The sequence below is a fragment of the Mus caroli genome, chromosome X (assembly GCF_900094665.2).
Source record: "Mus caroli chromosome X, CAROLI_EIJ_v1.1, whole genome shotgun sequence".
Lineage (NCBI taxonomy): Eukaryota > Metazoa > Chordata > Mammalia > Rodentia > Muridae > Mus > Mus caroli.
In genome coordinates, this window is record NC_034589.1 from 151,280,604 (window position 1) to 151,294,326 (window position 13,723).

General features: G+C 42.9%; 2 protein-coding genes across 14 annotated transcripts in view; one reads left to right on the top strand and one right to left on the bottom strand.

Moving 5' to 3' along the window:
* The window catches only part of Ctps2 (CTP synthase 2), a 133,841-nt gene that overhangs the window by 58,578 nt on the left and 61,540 nt on the right, over positions 1–13,723 (top strand). The gene's annotated exons all lie outside the window — the stretch shown is intronic.
* On the bottom strand, positions 4,669–7,204 carry S100g (S100 calcium binding protein G). Of its 2 annotated transcripts, none has more exons than XM_021152660.2 (3): positions 7,127–7,204; positions 6,686–6,829; positions 4,669–4,889 (listed from the first exon to the last, which is right to left on the bottom strand). In XM_021152660.2, the coding sequence occupies exons 2-3, from the start codon at positions 6,818–6,820 to the stop codon at positions 4,785–4,787; spliced, it is 240 nt and encodes a 79-aa protein (XP_021008319.1). In that variant the 5' UTR covers positions 6,821–6,829; positions 7,127–7,204; the 3' UTR covers positions 4,669–4,784. The 2 variants fall into 2 exon arrangements, with proteins under 2 accessions (XP_021008319.1, XP_021008317.1); XM_021152658.2 differs by having other exon boundaries at positions 4,669–4,892.

Sequence of the window (13,723 nt, forward strand, 5' to 3'; positions counted from 1 at the left end):
TTTCCTTTTCTTTTTTTTTTTTGGCTTCATTTCCTGTGAAGTCAATCAACCCACAACCAGTCAATGTACCCAGAGTTGGTTCCATGCCTCTACCACAGAGATCCTAGGGATTGAAGTCAACTTATCAGGCGCGGACGCAAGTGTTTTCCTCTTGCTGCTTAATTTCTTGAATACACAACATAGGTTTCAATGATGTCTGATTATTGGGGGAAACTTCCGTAACCACATTCTTTCCTCTGAAATCACAAGTAAACCTTCAAGGTTAAGATAGTTTGTTTTCCGACTGTTAAAAGGAGGGAGGCCAGAGGGGCTTCTTCTGCAGATCAGTGAGTCAGCAATTATAAGACCAATCTCTTGTATTTGGGGAGTATAGTTTTTAAATACTTATTTATTTGGTGTGCACATGCCCCCACAGGTATCCCATGACATAGGTCATAGGATATCTTGTAGAAGTTGGTTCTCTTATGTGGGTGCTGGGGGTCAAACTCGGGCCATCAGCTTTAATAGCCTTGACCTGCTGAGCAATCTCATCAGCCCTTTGTTATTCTCTCTGTACCAAGTGAGGAGTGGCCCTCTCATCCCTGCCCCCATCTTGCTCAGACCTCAGTGTGTAGTTGTCTTGGTTACCTTTTCTGTGTGTTGTGGCTAATGCCTGACAAGAAGCAACATCGCGTCTAGATGTTGCGTTACAGTTTGAGGGGGTACATTCTGTCCTGTCAGGAAGGCATGAAAGTGAGCAGAAGGTGTGGAAGTTTGAGCAGAAGGCATCTAGTCGAATTGCTCTCCCAGGAAGCAGACGGCATGTTAATTTCTAGTGTGCATGTCATGTTTTTGTTTTGTTTTGTTTTGTTTGAGACAAGGTTTTGCTGTGCAGCTTCGGTTGACCTCTAGATCCTTCTGCCTTAGCCTCCTAAATGCTGGGATTTAAGGTATGCACCAGCAGCTGAGATTGGCTATTTTAGCACATAGCCAAGCATATTTGAATATATTTCCCCCTATCCCCACCAAGTCTTTAAGCCCTACTCATTTTGTGTCTGGTGCCTTGTGGCTGCCCATTCTGTATGCTGTTAACAGATCTTTTTACAGATTTGGGCTTCCATGGTAAAGACACTTGCTACTAAACTTCCCCGAGATGAGCTTGTCCCTGTCTAGCTGTGTCCTCCTATACAGTTTGCATAAACTAGGTGTGGGGTTCACTGGTCACCTCAAGGCTACTAGGGATATGACTGTAGCTAACTTGATGGACATACCCAGTTTACACTTGTATGTGTGCACACTCCCGAATGTTCACAGGCATGCCTGTGGAGGCCATAAGACAAATGTCACTGAGTAGGCTAGGCTGGCTGACCAGTGAGTCCCAGACATCTACCTCTGCCTCTCCAGCATTCCTTCCAAGTCCTTGATAGCATTTCTATATTCTTTGGCAACATTGTAGAAGTATCCTGGATGTTTTTTTTCTAATTTTTATGTTTATTTTGTTTTATGTCTATGGATGTTTTGCCTGCATGTATGTATGTCTGTTTACCAATTGTGTGCTTGGTGCAGACAATGTCAGATCCCCTGGGACTGGAGTTACAGGCTGTTAGGAGCCTCCATGTGGGTGCTGGAAATCTAAACCCAGTTGTCTGGTAGAACAGTCAGCGCTCTTATTTGCTTAACAATCTCTTTAGCCTCTATTTTTCTTTTTAATTGTGTGTGTGTGTGTGTGTGTGTGTGTTGTGTGGTGGGTATGTCTAAATGTGTGCAGGTGCCTGGGGCTGCTATTGGAGTACATTGGGTCCCCCAGAACTGGAGTTACAGGTAGTTGTGAGCCACCTGATCTGGATATTTGGAACTTGTGTCCTCTGAAAAAACAATATGCACTCTTAACCACTGAGCCATCTCTCCAGCCTGTTTTTTTTTTTTTTTTTCTTTTGAGATAGAGTCCTGCCTTGTAGCCCTAGATAGCCTGGAACTTGTTATGCAGATAGATTGACTTTAAATTCACAGAGAGACCCACCTACCTCTGCCTCCAGTACTGAGATTAAAGGCATGTGGTATCACATTTGTCATTTTTTCTTTCTTTTTAATTTTGGTGGTACTAGGGATAAGCCAGTGTCTTATGCATACTAAGCTAACAATCTCTTAATAGTCTGTTACATTACTTCCCTAGCCCCACTTTTTCCTTTACACATGTTTGTGTGTAAAGCCAAGTTTCATTTTTACCTATTTTTTAATAGGTGTGAGTGCTTTGCCTGCAAGTATGTATATATATGCTACCATATGTACCTGGTACCCACAGACATCAGAAGAGAGGGTTGGATACCCTGGATGGAACTGGAGTTACAGATGGTTATGAGCCACAGTATAGATGCTGGAAACCAAATCTGGGTCCTCTGCAAGAGCAGCCAGTGCTCTTAATTCCTGAGCTATCTTTAGCCCCATGTTTATTTTTTTTTAAATTAAAAAAAGAAAAACCCTATTATTTGACAACTCATACACATTTTGTATATGTATATGGCATTGTGTCTTGATCACACCTGTGGGACCAGGAACCAGGAAGTGGGGGTTAGTGGAGATGGAGTCTATGATGGCTGGAATTCAGACTCCAGAGATCAGCCTCAGAGTGCAGATCTAACTTTATTGTTTATCACATGAGCTTATATATCACTTTTTAGCCAATTAGGGGATGTTTATGTACTCAAGGCAAATAGGGGTGCAACCTATATTGTTTGATAGAAGCTGACTCGCCTATCCATGAGCCTGTAGGGGTGGGTTCAATCCCCTGTGGAGATTTCTGTGAAGACAGGGGACAGAGCCACTGCCCTGGCCTTGGGCCCTTTGTGTTGTCTCACCGGTAAGCCCGGAGCAATGTCAGATCATACACTGTGGGCAGTAGATCTAGACTCTTCAAGGTGTCACAGAAGCCTGCGTGGCTTCTTGCTCTTTAGCCACTTCTTCCTCCACCAAGTTTATCTGCACATCCTCACCCTCCAGCTCTCCCCAGAACCTTACCGCTCCCGACATGTTTCCTTTGTACCATCATGTCCGTATGTGTGTGTGTGTGTGTGTGTAACTCATGCCACCCACATGTATCCCGTTTTTAAAAGTCTTTTTGTAACGGGCTGATGAGATGGCTCAGAGCTCCTTGCTGCTCTTACAAAGGTCCCAGGTGCAGTTCCACCCACCCTTGGAGCTGTTTGTTTCTGTGTGTAATTCCAGTTTCAGGGGATCTGATGCCCTTTATGATCTCCACAGGCATGGTACAAAGGTGCATATTTATCACAGACAGGCAAAAACACAAAATAAAAGTAAATAATAAAACCCCAACCCAGCAACAAACCTTTTTTTTTTTTGGTGAGACATAGTCTCATGTAGCCCAGGGTAGCCTTAAACTCTATGGAAGTGGATCTGACATTGAACTCAATCTTTCTACCTCCACCTATCAAATGCTGAGAATACAAGCATGAGCCACAATACCTTGCAATATATAATTATTTTTTTTTACTTTTAAAATAAAACAATATTCTTTGATTGCTTTATGTACGTATATGATGATTTTTAGTCCTTCTCACCCCCATCAGCCTGTCTCATTCCCTTTTCCTTCTGATGAAATTTATCCTCTTTCCAATATGCCCCTTTCTACCCTCGTGCCGTATTTTGGTGTGTATGACCTACTGAACTTAATTAGGGCGTGGTGACTTGTCTTTTTAATCTCAGAAAGATGGCTCAGGAAGGAAAAGGTACATTGCACCAAGTATGACAACCAGTGTTTGACATCTCACCCACTCCCATATGGTAGGAGAGAGAGAACCTTCTCTCCGTGTTGTCTTCTGACTTCCACACATGTACTGATGGTGCAGGCACTTGCTCATATGTGCATGTGTGCAATAAGCACACACCACATAAATAAATGTTTAAAAAAAATCAAGTAAGCGCATCAGGCTAAGGTTCCTCTGAAATGTCAGTAATCAAGACTCAGTACTTGATAAGAGAGACGTGTCTCAATATGTACTCACTGATAAGTGGATATTAGCCCAGAAACTTAGGATACCCAAGATATAAGAGACAATTTGCTAAACGCATGAAACTCAAGAAGAACGAAGACCAAAGTGTGGACATTTTGCCCCTTCTTAGAATTGGGAACAAAACACCCATGGAAGGAGTTATAGAGACAAAGTTTGGAGCTGAGACAAAAGGATGGACCATCTAGAGACTGCCATATCCAGGGATCCATCCCATAATCAGCTTCCAAACGCTGACACCATTGCATACACTAGTAAGATTTTGCTGAAAGGACCCTGATATAGCTGTCTCTTGTGAGACTATGCCGGGGCCTAGCAAACACAGGAGTGGATGCTCACTGTCAGCTATGGGATGGATCACAGGGCTCCCAATGGAGAAGCTAGAGAAAGTACCCAAGGAGCTAAAGAGATCTGCAACCCTGTAGGTGGAACAACATTATGAACTAACCAGTACCCCAGAGCTCTTGTCTCTAGCTGCATATGTATCGAAAGATGGCCTAGTCAGCCATCACTGGAAAGAGAGGCCCATTGGACTTGCAAACCAGGGCCAAAAAGTGGGAGTGGGTGGGTAGGGGAGTGGGGGTGGGGGGGAGGGTATGGGGGACTTTTGGGATAGCATTGGAAATGTAAACGAGGAAAATACCTAATAAAAAATATTTAAAAAAAGAGAGACGTGTCTCAGAATTTGCTTTATTAATGGTATCTTAATCACACAGCTAGATCTTCAGGACTGGAGAACGTTCAATCAGTAGGTGGTGTCGGAACTCCTTCCTGACTTGTTCATTGTGAGAGCTTTTTGAAGAAAGCTTCGAATTCTTCGTAACTAACTTCTCCATCGCCATTTTTATCCAGCTCTTTAAAGAGATTGTCCAGAGTACTTGAAGCCTGCTTTTAGACAAAAAAGAATGGGGGAGGGGAAGGAAGACAATTTAGATAGGATACTGCAGCACGTCTCTCAAGTTAGAGGCACTGGGTTTTTCTTCTGAGAAGGCAGCCTCGGTTTTAGTCACGTGCCACCGACAATCTGATGGACGGTGGGGTGAAACCAGCTTCAGCTGGAACCGTGCTTTTGGGGGGTGTGTCTGTCTTTTTTATTTTATTCATCTTTGAGACAGAGTCTTATTCAGTAGGCCTGGCTAGCCTGAAATCCACTATGATCAGATTAGTCTTGAACTCAGTAGTGATCGCCTGCTGCTGTCTCCGGAGGTCTGAGATTAGATATGTGCACTACAATACCTTACAAAGTCTTTGCAAATGTTTTCTCATGTGTATATGTGTGTGCCTGTGTGTGGGCATGTGCATGTGAGTGCACTTGCTCTCAGAGGCCATTAACTGGCATCGAGTCCTCTGGAGCTCCCTCCCGGTGGTTGTGAGTTACCAGACATGAGTGCTAGGATCGGAATCCGGGTCTTTTGGAAAGCACATCATGTGGTTAACGCTGAGCTGTCTCTTCATCCCCTGGGTCTTTGCAAAACTTGCACAGTACATAGCACATTTATTATTATTTAATAGTTACAATCTGCATCTTGATGTATTTTATGAGATCTAAATGTCTTTATTTTTAAAAATGTTCTTCAAACTAGACCTGGTAGCTCAAACCTGTAATCCCAACTGCTTAGAAGGCTGAAGCAGGGGGATTGCATTGAATTTGAGGTTAGCTTGGACTGCACAGTGAGTTTTAGGCTATCCTGGGCTACATAGACTCTGTTCCAAAAGCGATAAAATTCTAACAATTTATCATGTAACCAGTTTTTAAAAGATTTATTTATTTATTTTTAAAAATGTAAAGAAAAATTTATGCGTATGCGTGTTTTGGATGCATGTATGAATATGTGCCACGTGTATCTAGTGCCCTTAGAAGCCAGAAGAGGGCATTGGATCTCTCCCTGAGATCAGAGTTACGGATGGTGTCAGCAGCCCTGTGCCTGCTGGGAACCAAACCTTTCCAGCCCTCATCTCGCCATTTTTATGTGGACACTTCACTAGTGTCAAGTCTATATACTTTACCATGCAGCAGATGTCCACATACGTATCTGAGGTCTTGTGTTTAAGTCCCAGCAACATATAATATCAAAATAACACATAATGTTATTTTGAATTATAAGAAAATTAGGAAATGCTTCCCTGTACATATGTAGCAGATGGACAGCTTGCTGGAGTGGGGGCTATCCCAAAAGCCGTTACCTGTATGTGGGTTATGTCCTTCTAGCTGGGCTGCCCGTATGGCCTCAGTGGGAGAGATTACACCTAGCCCTGGAGAGACTTGATATGCTAGGGTGAGGGAATACCCAGGGAGGGCCCTCACCTGCTCAGAGGAGAAGGGGAGAGGAGATGGAAGGAAGGATTGTGGGAGGGGTGACCAGGAGGGGGGTGACAGTGATCAGGATGTAAAGTGAGTAAGTAAAAATTAAATTAAATAAAAAAAGAAAGTTAGGAAACACTAGGTTATAATGTTATATTTTCAGCTCTGTGTGTGTGTGCACAAAACACAAATGTTCTGTGGACTGTGGCTGTAGCTCTGTGATAGAGTACCTGTTTAGTCTTTGCTAGACCCTGGATTCTCTGTGGCCTTGTCCCCGCAGGGGTTTCCGAGGTAGCCCTCAGCCCTCATCTATGGCTTCTCTCCCACCACCAGAGAGAGGCTGCTGCCTCTGGCTGTCCCTGTCAGGGTGTGCACTCACCTTCAGGAGGTTGGGGAACTCTGACTGAATCAGCAGCTTCAGCTCCTCCTTGGAGAGCTGGTCCGGATCACCTTCTTTGGCTGCATATTTTTGAAAAATGCTCTTCATTTCTGCAGGAGACTTCTCAGCACACATTTTGCTGGCCTGTAATTTGGGAAGAAAATAAGATGTACAAAAAAAAAAAAGCTCAAGTGGCGCTTTTATACCAAGTGTTGCCAACAGGGTTTTCCTGCCCCCCCCCCCGCCCCCTTGGGAAAGACAAGAATAAGAAAAAAAGGGAGAGGGGAGGAGACAGGTGGGAATATCATGAGTGGTTTCCAGTATATTTTAAAAGCAGTCGGGTTAGGGGTTAGGGAGCATAGGAGAATGCTTGCTTAGCCTGTTGGAAGCCCTGGGTTCCACCCGCAGAAGCCCACAAGAGCATGCTAAGACCACACTGACCTGCTCACCACTCAGTGCAACCGCTGCAGGAGTCAGACAGGAGCTGCAGGTGATAGCGGCTGAAGAGCCAGGAGGGGCTCTTTTATAGTCTTTACAGACACACCACCCTGATTGTGAAATTCCCCTTTGTTTACTATTTAAGGGTAATGATTAATGGTTTCTGAAACCAAGCTTAAGACTCTCAATTAAGGTCAAGCTTCAATAGAGAGCTACTTCAACAATTGCTTAATGGTTCAGAGTCCTAAGGGTAAAATCTGGATTCTCTTCTCCTTTAGAATATTTTCCCTCCAGTATAGAATTTTGACCTTGTGCACAGCCCACATTTCGAAATGCAGATTTAGGCTTGGAAAACAAAATTTCCTACTCAGAAAAAAAAAATCTGTCACAGACAATACTATATGGTTTCTAAAAAAAAAAAAAATGGGGGGGGGTGTTGCAGGGTGCTGGAGAGATGGCTCAGCAGTTGAGAGGTACTTGTCCAGAGGACTCAGCACCCACATGGTGGCTCACACCTGCCTGTAACCCCAGTTCCAGGGTTTCTGACACCCTCACAGAGACATACATGTAGGTAAAACACCAAGGTCCATAGAATAATCATAAATTATATATAGAAAAAATAGAGCATGGCCCTGGAAGTTATACGGACACTTTGTGCTTGCTGGGCTCTTTAGCATTTACTACATTGAGTAGATGAGGGGGATTGGTTGCTTCAGAAGCAGGTTTAAGAAATGGGAAGATAGATAAAAATTTCTGATTTTATTTGGCAAAGTGATTTCTCTCTTCTTGGATTATTAGTCTTAGCTCTCCTTTTATTTCTCATTATACTTACATCCCTTCCTCGCCCTCTCACCTCCTCCTCTCTCCTTCCCTACTTCCCTTCCTCTTATTCCTGGCTGACCTGGGACTTGCTATATAGACCAAGCTAGCCTTGAAGTCATGGAGATCTGCCTCCTTCTGCCTCCTGTGTTGGAGTGAGCAGTTTGTGTTACCATGCCCAGCTGTATTCTCCAGTGTGTAACAAAATATATTTTGTTAAATCATTCTAAAACTCACGAAAATACTGGAGTTGTACTTAAACACTTAGAACTATTTCATAACTTTGGAATAGCCAGGATTTGAAATTAGAGATGAAATTGTTGGGTTTTTTTTGGGGAGGGGGGATAGAGTCCTGTCCATGAACTAAGTAGGACATTACTCTAATGCTGATTAGAACTCGCAGGTAGGGATTCCAGATTGACTTCAGAAGTCTGTTATTGGCTTTTAAACACTTGGATACTTAGAATTTTCTCTAACCTACAGTATATTACTTAAAAACTCACGGTTGGAATATTGGGCTGTTCTTTGCCCAGAAGTTTTTCATGTCTAAAATTTTAGGACCTTATTTACATCAGAGAACAAATATGAAATGCTGTGGTGTTGCTTACATGATTCTGGTCAATCCTGAGCATTTATTATTCCATAGGTTTTGGTTGTTTTATTGTAATTTATCTGACTCCAGTACAGACTTTCTGTATTAACCTACCCGTTAGAGTTAGTGGCACTTTAGGTCAGTCTGTCAGTAGGCAGGTAGGTCTGTCTATTGTGTGTGTGTGGTATATATATGTACATACATGTGTGTACAGATCTATAGGATGTCAGGTGTCCTGCACTATCAGTCTTATACCTTATTCCCTTGAGATAGGGTCTTGAATGGAACCTGAGCTTGATTGGTGGCCAGAAAGCCCAGTAAAACCACCTATCTGGTCCCCTCCCTCATAGTGCTGGCCTCGAAGGCACCTGCACAGCCAGGCCTGGCATGTGTGTTGGGATCCAAACTCAGATCTTTGTGCATATGTAAGGAAGTGCTCTTATGCGCTGAATTATATCTCTAAACTCTATATTTATTTGTTTATTTTTACAGACCAGGTCTCTCATATGGCCCAGTCTGGCCAAGAATGACTTTGAATTCCTGATCCCTCTGCCTCCACCTCAGCAGTGCTGGGATCACAGGTGTGTGCTACCATGTCTAACAGGCATTGGTTTTTTTTGATGAATAGGACTCTGATTTGGGCAATGTTTTAAAAATTGTCCAGTAATTTGGTTGGTTTGTTTCTTTGTTTTACATGTAAGTTCTAGTCTCCTGGGAGGAAGTGAGTTTTGGTGACTAATCATAGTTTTTCCTCCAACATCTTTTTTGGGTCACTGTTGGTTTGGTTTTTGAGATGGAATCTCTTTGTTTAGTCCAAGTCACAGTGTTTTCCAGGCTACCTTTGGACTCCTTCCTGGTCCTCGTATCATCTTCGTTGTCTGGATTGATGGCCTTACTTTAACATCTTTAAGGTTTTTTGTTTTGTTTTACATCTAAAGTGAAGTGGCAAGAATAACACATAGGGCACCGTTTGATTAGAGCCTTTACATGGGAAAATTTCCACCTTGGCTTTCCCTTTATCTGGAAAGGCCAGATCCTTTTCCTCCTTATAAATCATTTGAGAATAAGTTGTGGAATTTCACTGGTTTCCCTGAAAATATCTCCTTTGATTCCTATAGACAAGAACTTTTTTCTATATAACCTCCGTCTGTTACCATAGCCTATATTTCAATCTCCTCAGTTGTGGAAATATCACATTAAACTATTGTCTTTTCTTAAATGATCATTTTGGAGCTAAAACCGAGGAGAGTTGGTATCATATTTTTTTGTGCCTATATTGAAAAGTGATTTAAAACTGTATCTAACCCAAATATGAAATTATATGATATGTCTTATATAACATTCTCAACTCATATCATGTACCATATATGATGTGTAGAAATATAAAAATGCATAATACACACATTCAAAGGATCAGTGTTAAAATAGTACAGGCCAGCCATCATTTAGACCCCACATCGCTCATTTCAAGGGAAGACCTCTGCTTAAAGTGGCCCAGTGCTGCCTGTCAGAACTCAGGCTTGTAGCAAGTGCCAACGGAACTTGAAAAACACACTGTGATTCTCCTCATTCTTTTACATGCTTGTCTCCTCTAGTGGTTATCTCTCGAGGCTTATTGTTCTCTTTATCTTTGCACTCAAAAGCACGAGGGTAACCCGGCAGTTAGAAACACGGAATCCACTAATAGTCCCATGAAACATTAACTAACAGGCTATGGAAACATGCCATAAAGGCAGGGTGTGTTCAAAAGAGTGTGTTTTGAAATGACAGAATGGGAAAGAATGACAGGTACAAGATTGGTAATGGAAAAAGTGAGAGGCTTGGTCTTTGGACAGACTTCAGGTTTTTCCTCCCTCGGGAAGACCAAGTGCTCTGGGCATCTGTGCCTTCTGTGGCCATGTTTTCTGCTCAAAAATCAATAACATGGAATGCATGAAGAAAAAAAAATCCTTTTTGTGTGGTATGTAGTTCAGTTGGCAGAGTGCTTGCTTAATATGCATGAAGCCCTGAGTCTTATCCCCAGCACCCCATAAACTTGACATGGTGGTGCACACCTGCAATCCTGGCACTTGGGAGGTGGAGGAAGGGGAATCAGACATTTAAGGTCTTCCTCTGCTACATATAAGAAGTTTGAGGCCAACCTGGACCACATGAGACCTTGTCTTTAAAATGTTTTGTTTTCTTTTTAATTTCTAGTTGTATTAGTATTACTCATAACCAAGTCCCCACAAAACAAAGTGGGTGCAAAATGCTATAGTATGTTATCTTTGACTTTGAGATGTAAAAGATCCTGAACTCGTCCTTTCTAAGGAAGTTATTTAAAAGGATAATTTTAGTTGTCCCTAAAATTGACAGCATACTTGTCTCTTTTACTTGGTGCCTGTCCTCCCTGGCCATAGAGTTCCTTTTCTTTTCTACTTCCAGCTTTCCTTTCTACTTTGACTTTCTTTTGCACTTTGCCTGGGGTGTGCATCTACTGCCTGCGCTAGTCTTGGGTTCTGAGTTCCCAGAGGCCTCTGCATGGGAGCCAGTGTTGAATCAGGGCTTTTGTTTTGCTTTCTTTTAAAACTATGGCCACTCAAATCCTACAGCCTCCTGAAATCATTGTAACGACACTATGAAACAGATAGTGTTCCCTTTGGTCTATCGATGGACAAACAGGACAGTACCAGATTCCTGTTGCTGCTTTAATAAGTTCTTAGGCAGTACCTGGAAACATCACAAACTTACTCCCTTTTGGTCTTGTAGGTCAGAAGTTTAAAGTGGGTCGACAGGCTGTGTTCCTTCTGAAGTTACAGGAGAGACTGCTTATTTTATTTTATTTTTTACCATCTAGAGGCTGCTTGTTCATGGATACATCCTATATCCTAAAAGCCAGGAGCTTAACATCTTCCAGTGTGTCTGTAATGCCTGCTTTTTCACCTCTGATTCTGTCCTTCCTTCCTCTGTCAGGGTCCCACATGATTATGTGGGTTCACACTCAGAACCCAGAATAAACATCCATGACAGAGCGAATTCCTGAGACTCTCTTCTCTCTGGCTTCTGTCGTGACACAGCAAGAAAGCCCGACTCCCTCATCCCAGGAACTTTAACATCAGCACATTTGTAAATTCTTAGGTCACAAAAGGTCAGAGGTTCTTAGGTTCTAAGAACTAGAATGTGGACATCCTTGGAGAGGTATGGGGAACGAATTAACAATATATAAGCGATTTATTTGGTGAGGAGAATGTGTTGATTATAGGACAGTTGGAGGATGTCCCTGAATGATGGGGGTGGGCTGTGCTGAGGTAGGGAGCAGGTCTCTTTAGGAATGGAATGAAGAAGTGCTCTGTGTATGGCAGTGTGGTGGGGGAGTGAGAAGTGGAGGAGCCTGGACTTAAAGTAGCTTAGGTAGAAAGTACAGGTTTGAACCATCAGGAGTGTCCAGCTAGCTAGGGGTCATGCGTGTTGTGAGACCAGAGGGCTACTTGGGAGGGTTCCACTTGGATTTGCAGTGACAGAAGCTGCTGGAGCAAATAGCAAGTCAGTGTTTGTTAGGTAACATACTATGATGTAAAGCTGGTTCACATTTACATGCATGTCTTCAACATGACTGTTAAAGAATCCATATCATAGTACGGCTTAAAAATAAAAGACTGTCTCCCTCCAAAACACCCAGTGGGCAGTAGGACAAGAACATATTGGGGAAGCTTTGTACAGAACACTTGAGGAACACACAAGCAAGTCTGGGAAAATCACGAGAAGTAGGGCTGGGATGTAGCTCAGAGGCAGAGTGTTTGCCTACTGTGTGTGATACTCTAGTCCTGGAAAAAGGAAAACAACAACAAAAAAGAAGGGCTGACGAAATGGCTCAGCAAGACCAAGGTGCTTGCTGCCAAGCCTGATCACCTGAGTTCTGTCCCTGGTTGTTACGTGGTGGAAGGAGAGAACCAACTACTGAAAGTTGTTCTCTGACCTTCACACAACATGCCCTGGCACACAAGCACCCACACACAAAACCACACTATAAATAAATGTAACTTTAAAAGAAGCAGAGGAGGGGGGTGGGAAGGGTCTTCTGGGGGGTAGGTGTTCCTGTTTTCTCCAAGTGAAATATTCAGACACGAAACTAGTTCCCAAGATGCAGTTAGGTAGGCCCCATAAACCCTGCCATTAAGGAATTTCCTCATTGATAAGAGACTCAGACCTCCATACACTTGGTTTCAGGTTTCCTGGGACACTGAAGGACTTGAACTCATTACACTTTTATCGGGGTTGTAGAATACTTTAGTCAAGATTAATGAGTGCCATATTTATCCTTGTGCAGTGCTTTTACATTTCCAAAAGCTTTATAATTTATTGACCTTTTTTTTAAAAATAATTTTTGTTTGTAGCCTGTATGGCTCTGTTTCAAGAAAGGACAGAATGTGGGGATCAGATCGCAGCCATCGTGTTCTATAGCAATGGTTTTTGCAAAGGAAGAAGCCTTTTCCTTTCAGATGCAAAAACTGTAGTATTTTGGAAATGTTGGGGATAAATATAAAGGTGCTTAAGGTTTACTAACCACTTGACAGTAATAAAATTAGCATGCTTTCAAACTGTGTTCCTCTTGCCTCTTAGGATTTTTGGTTCTGTTTGTTACCTAATTAGGTTGCTTGTATAACTGGAGCGGCCATCATCACTAGTCATCTCTCTCCTCCACCCCCTTTTGTCATCCTCACCATGTTATCTTTTTTTGAGGCAAGGTCTCATGTAACTCTGGTGAGTCTTGAACTTGCTGTGTAGTACAGCCAATGCCCCATTTTATGTGGCGCTGAGGCTCAAACCCAGGGAATCCTGCATGCTAGGCAAGTGCTTTACCAACTGAACTACATCTTAGGGCCCCAGCTACCATCTTTAGAGCTAGTCATGTTGTCTGAGGACCAAGTCACTGTGTTCTCTGTCCATACTTCCCCAGCCTTCTGCTTCTAGAGTGGCTTCTGCATGCTTGCTCCCAGCTGACATCATTCTGACATCATGTGTCTCTGGATGAGGCCTTCTGAACCAGGCCCAGAGAGGCCTCTCCTGATGCCTTCCTCCCTAGTGACTCTTTGCAGCCTCTCTTTGTACTTTCTTTTTTCCCTGCTGCTCTGGGTGTTATTTAGACTTGGCACTTGGTTCTTTCTTTTCCTTCCCTTCCCTTCCCTTCCCTTCCCTTCCCTTCCCTTCCC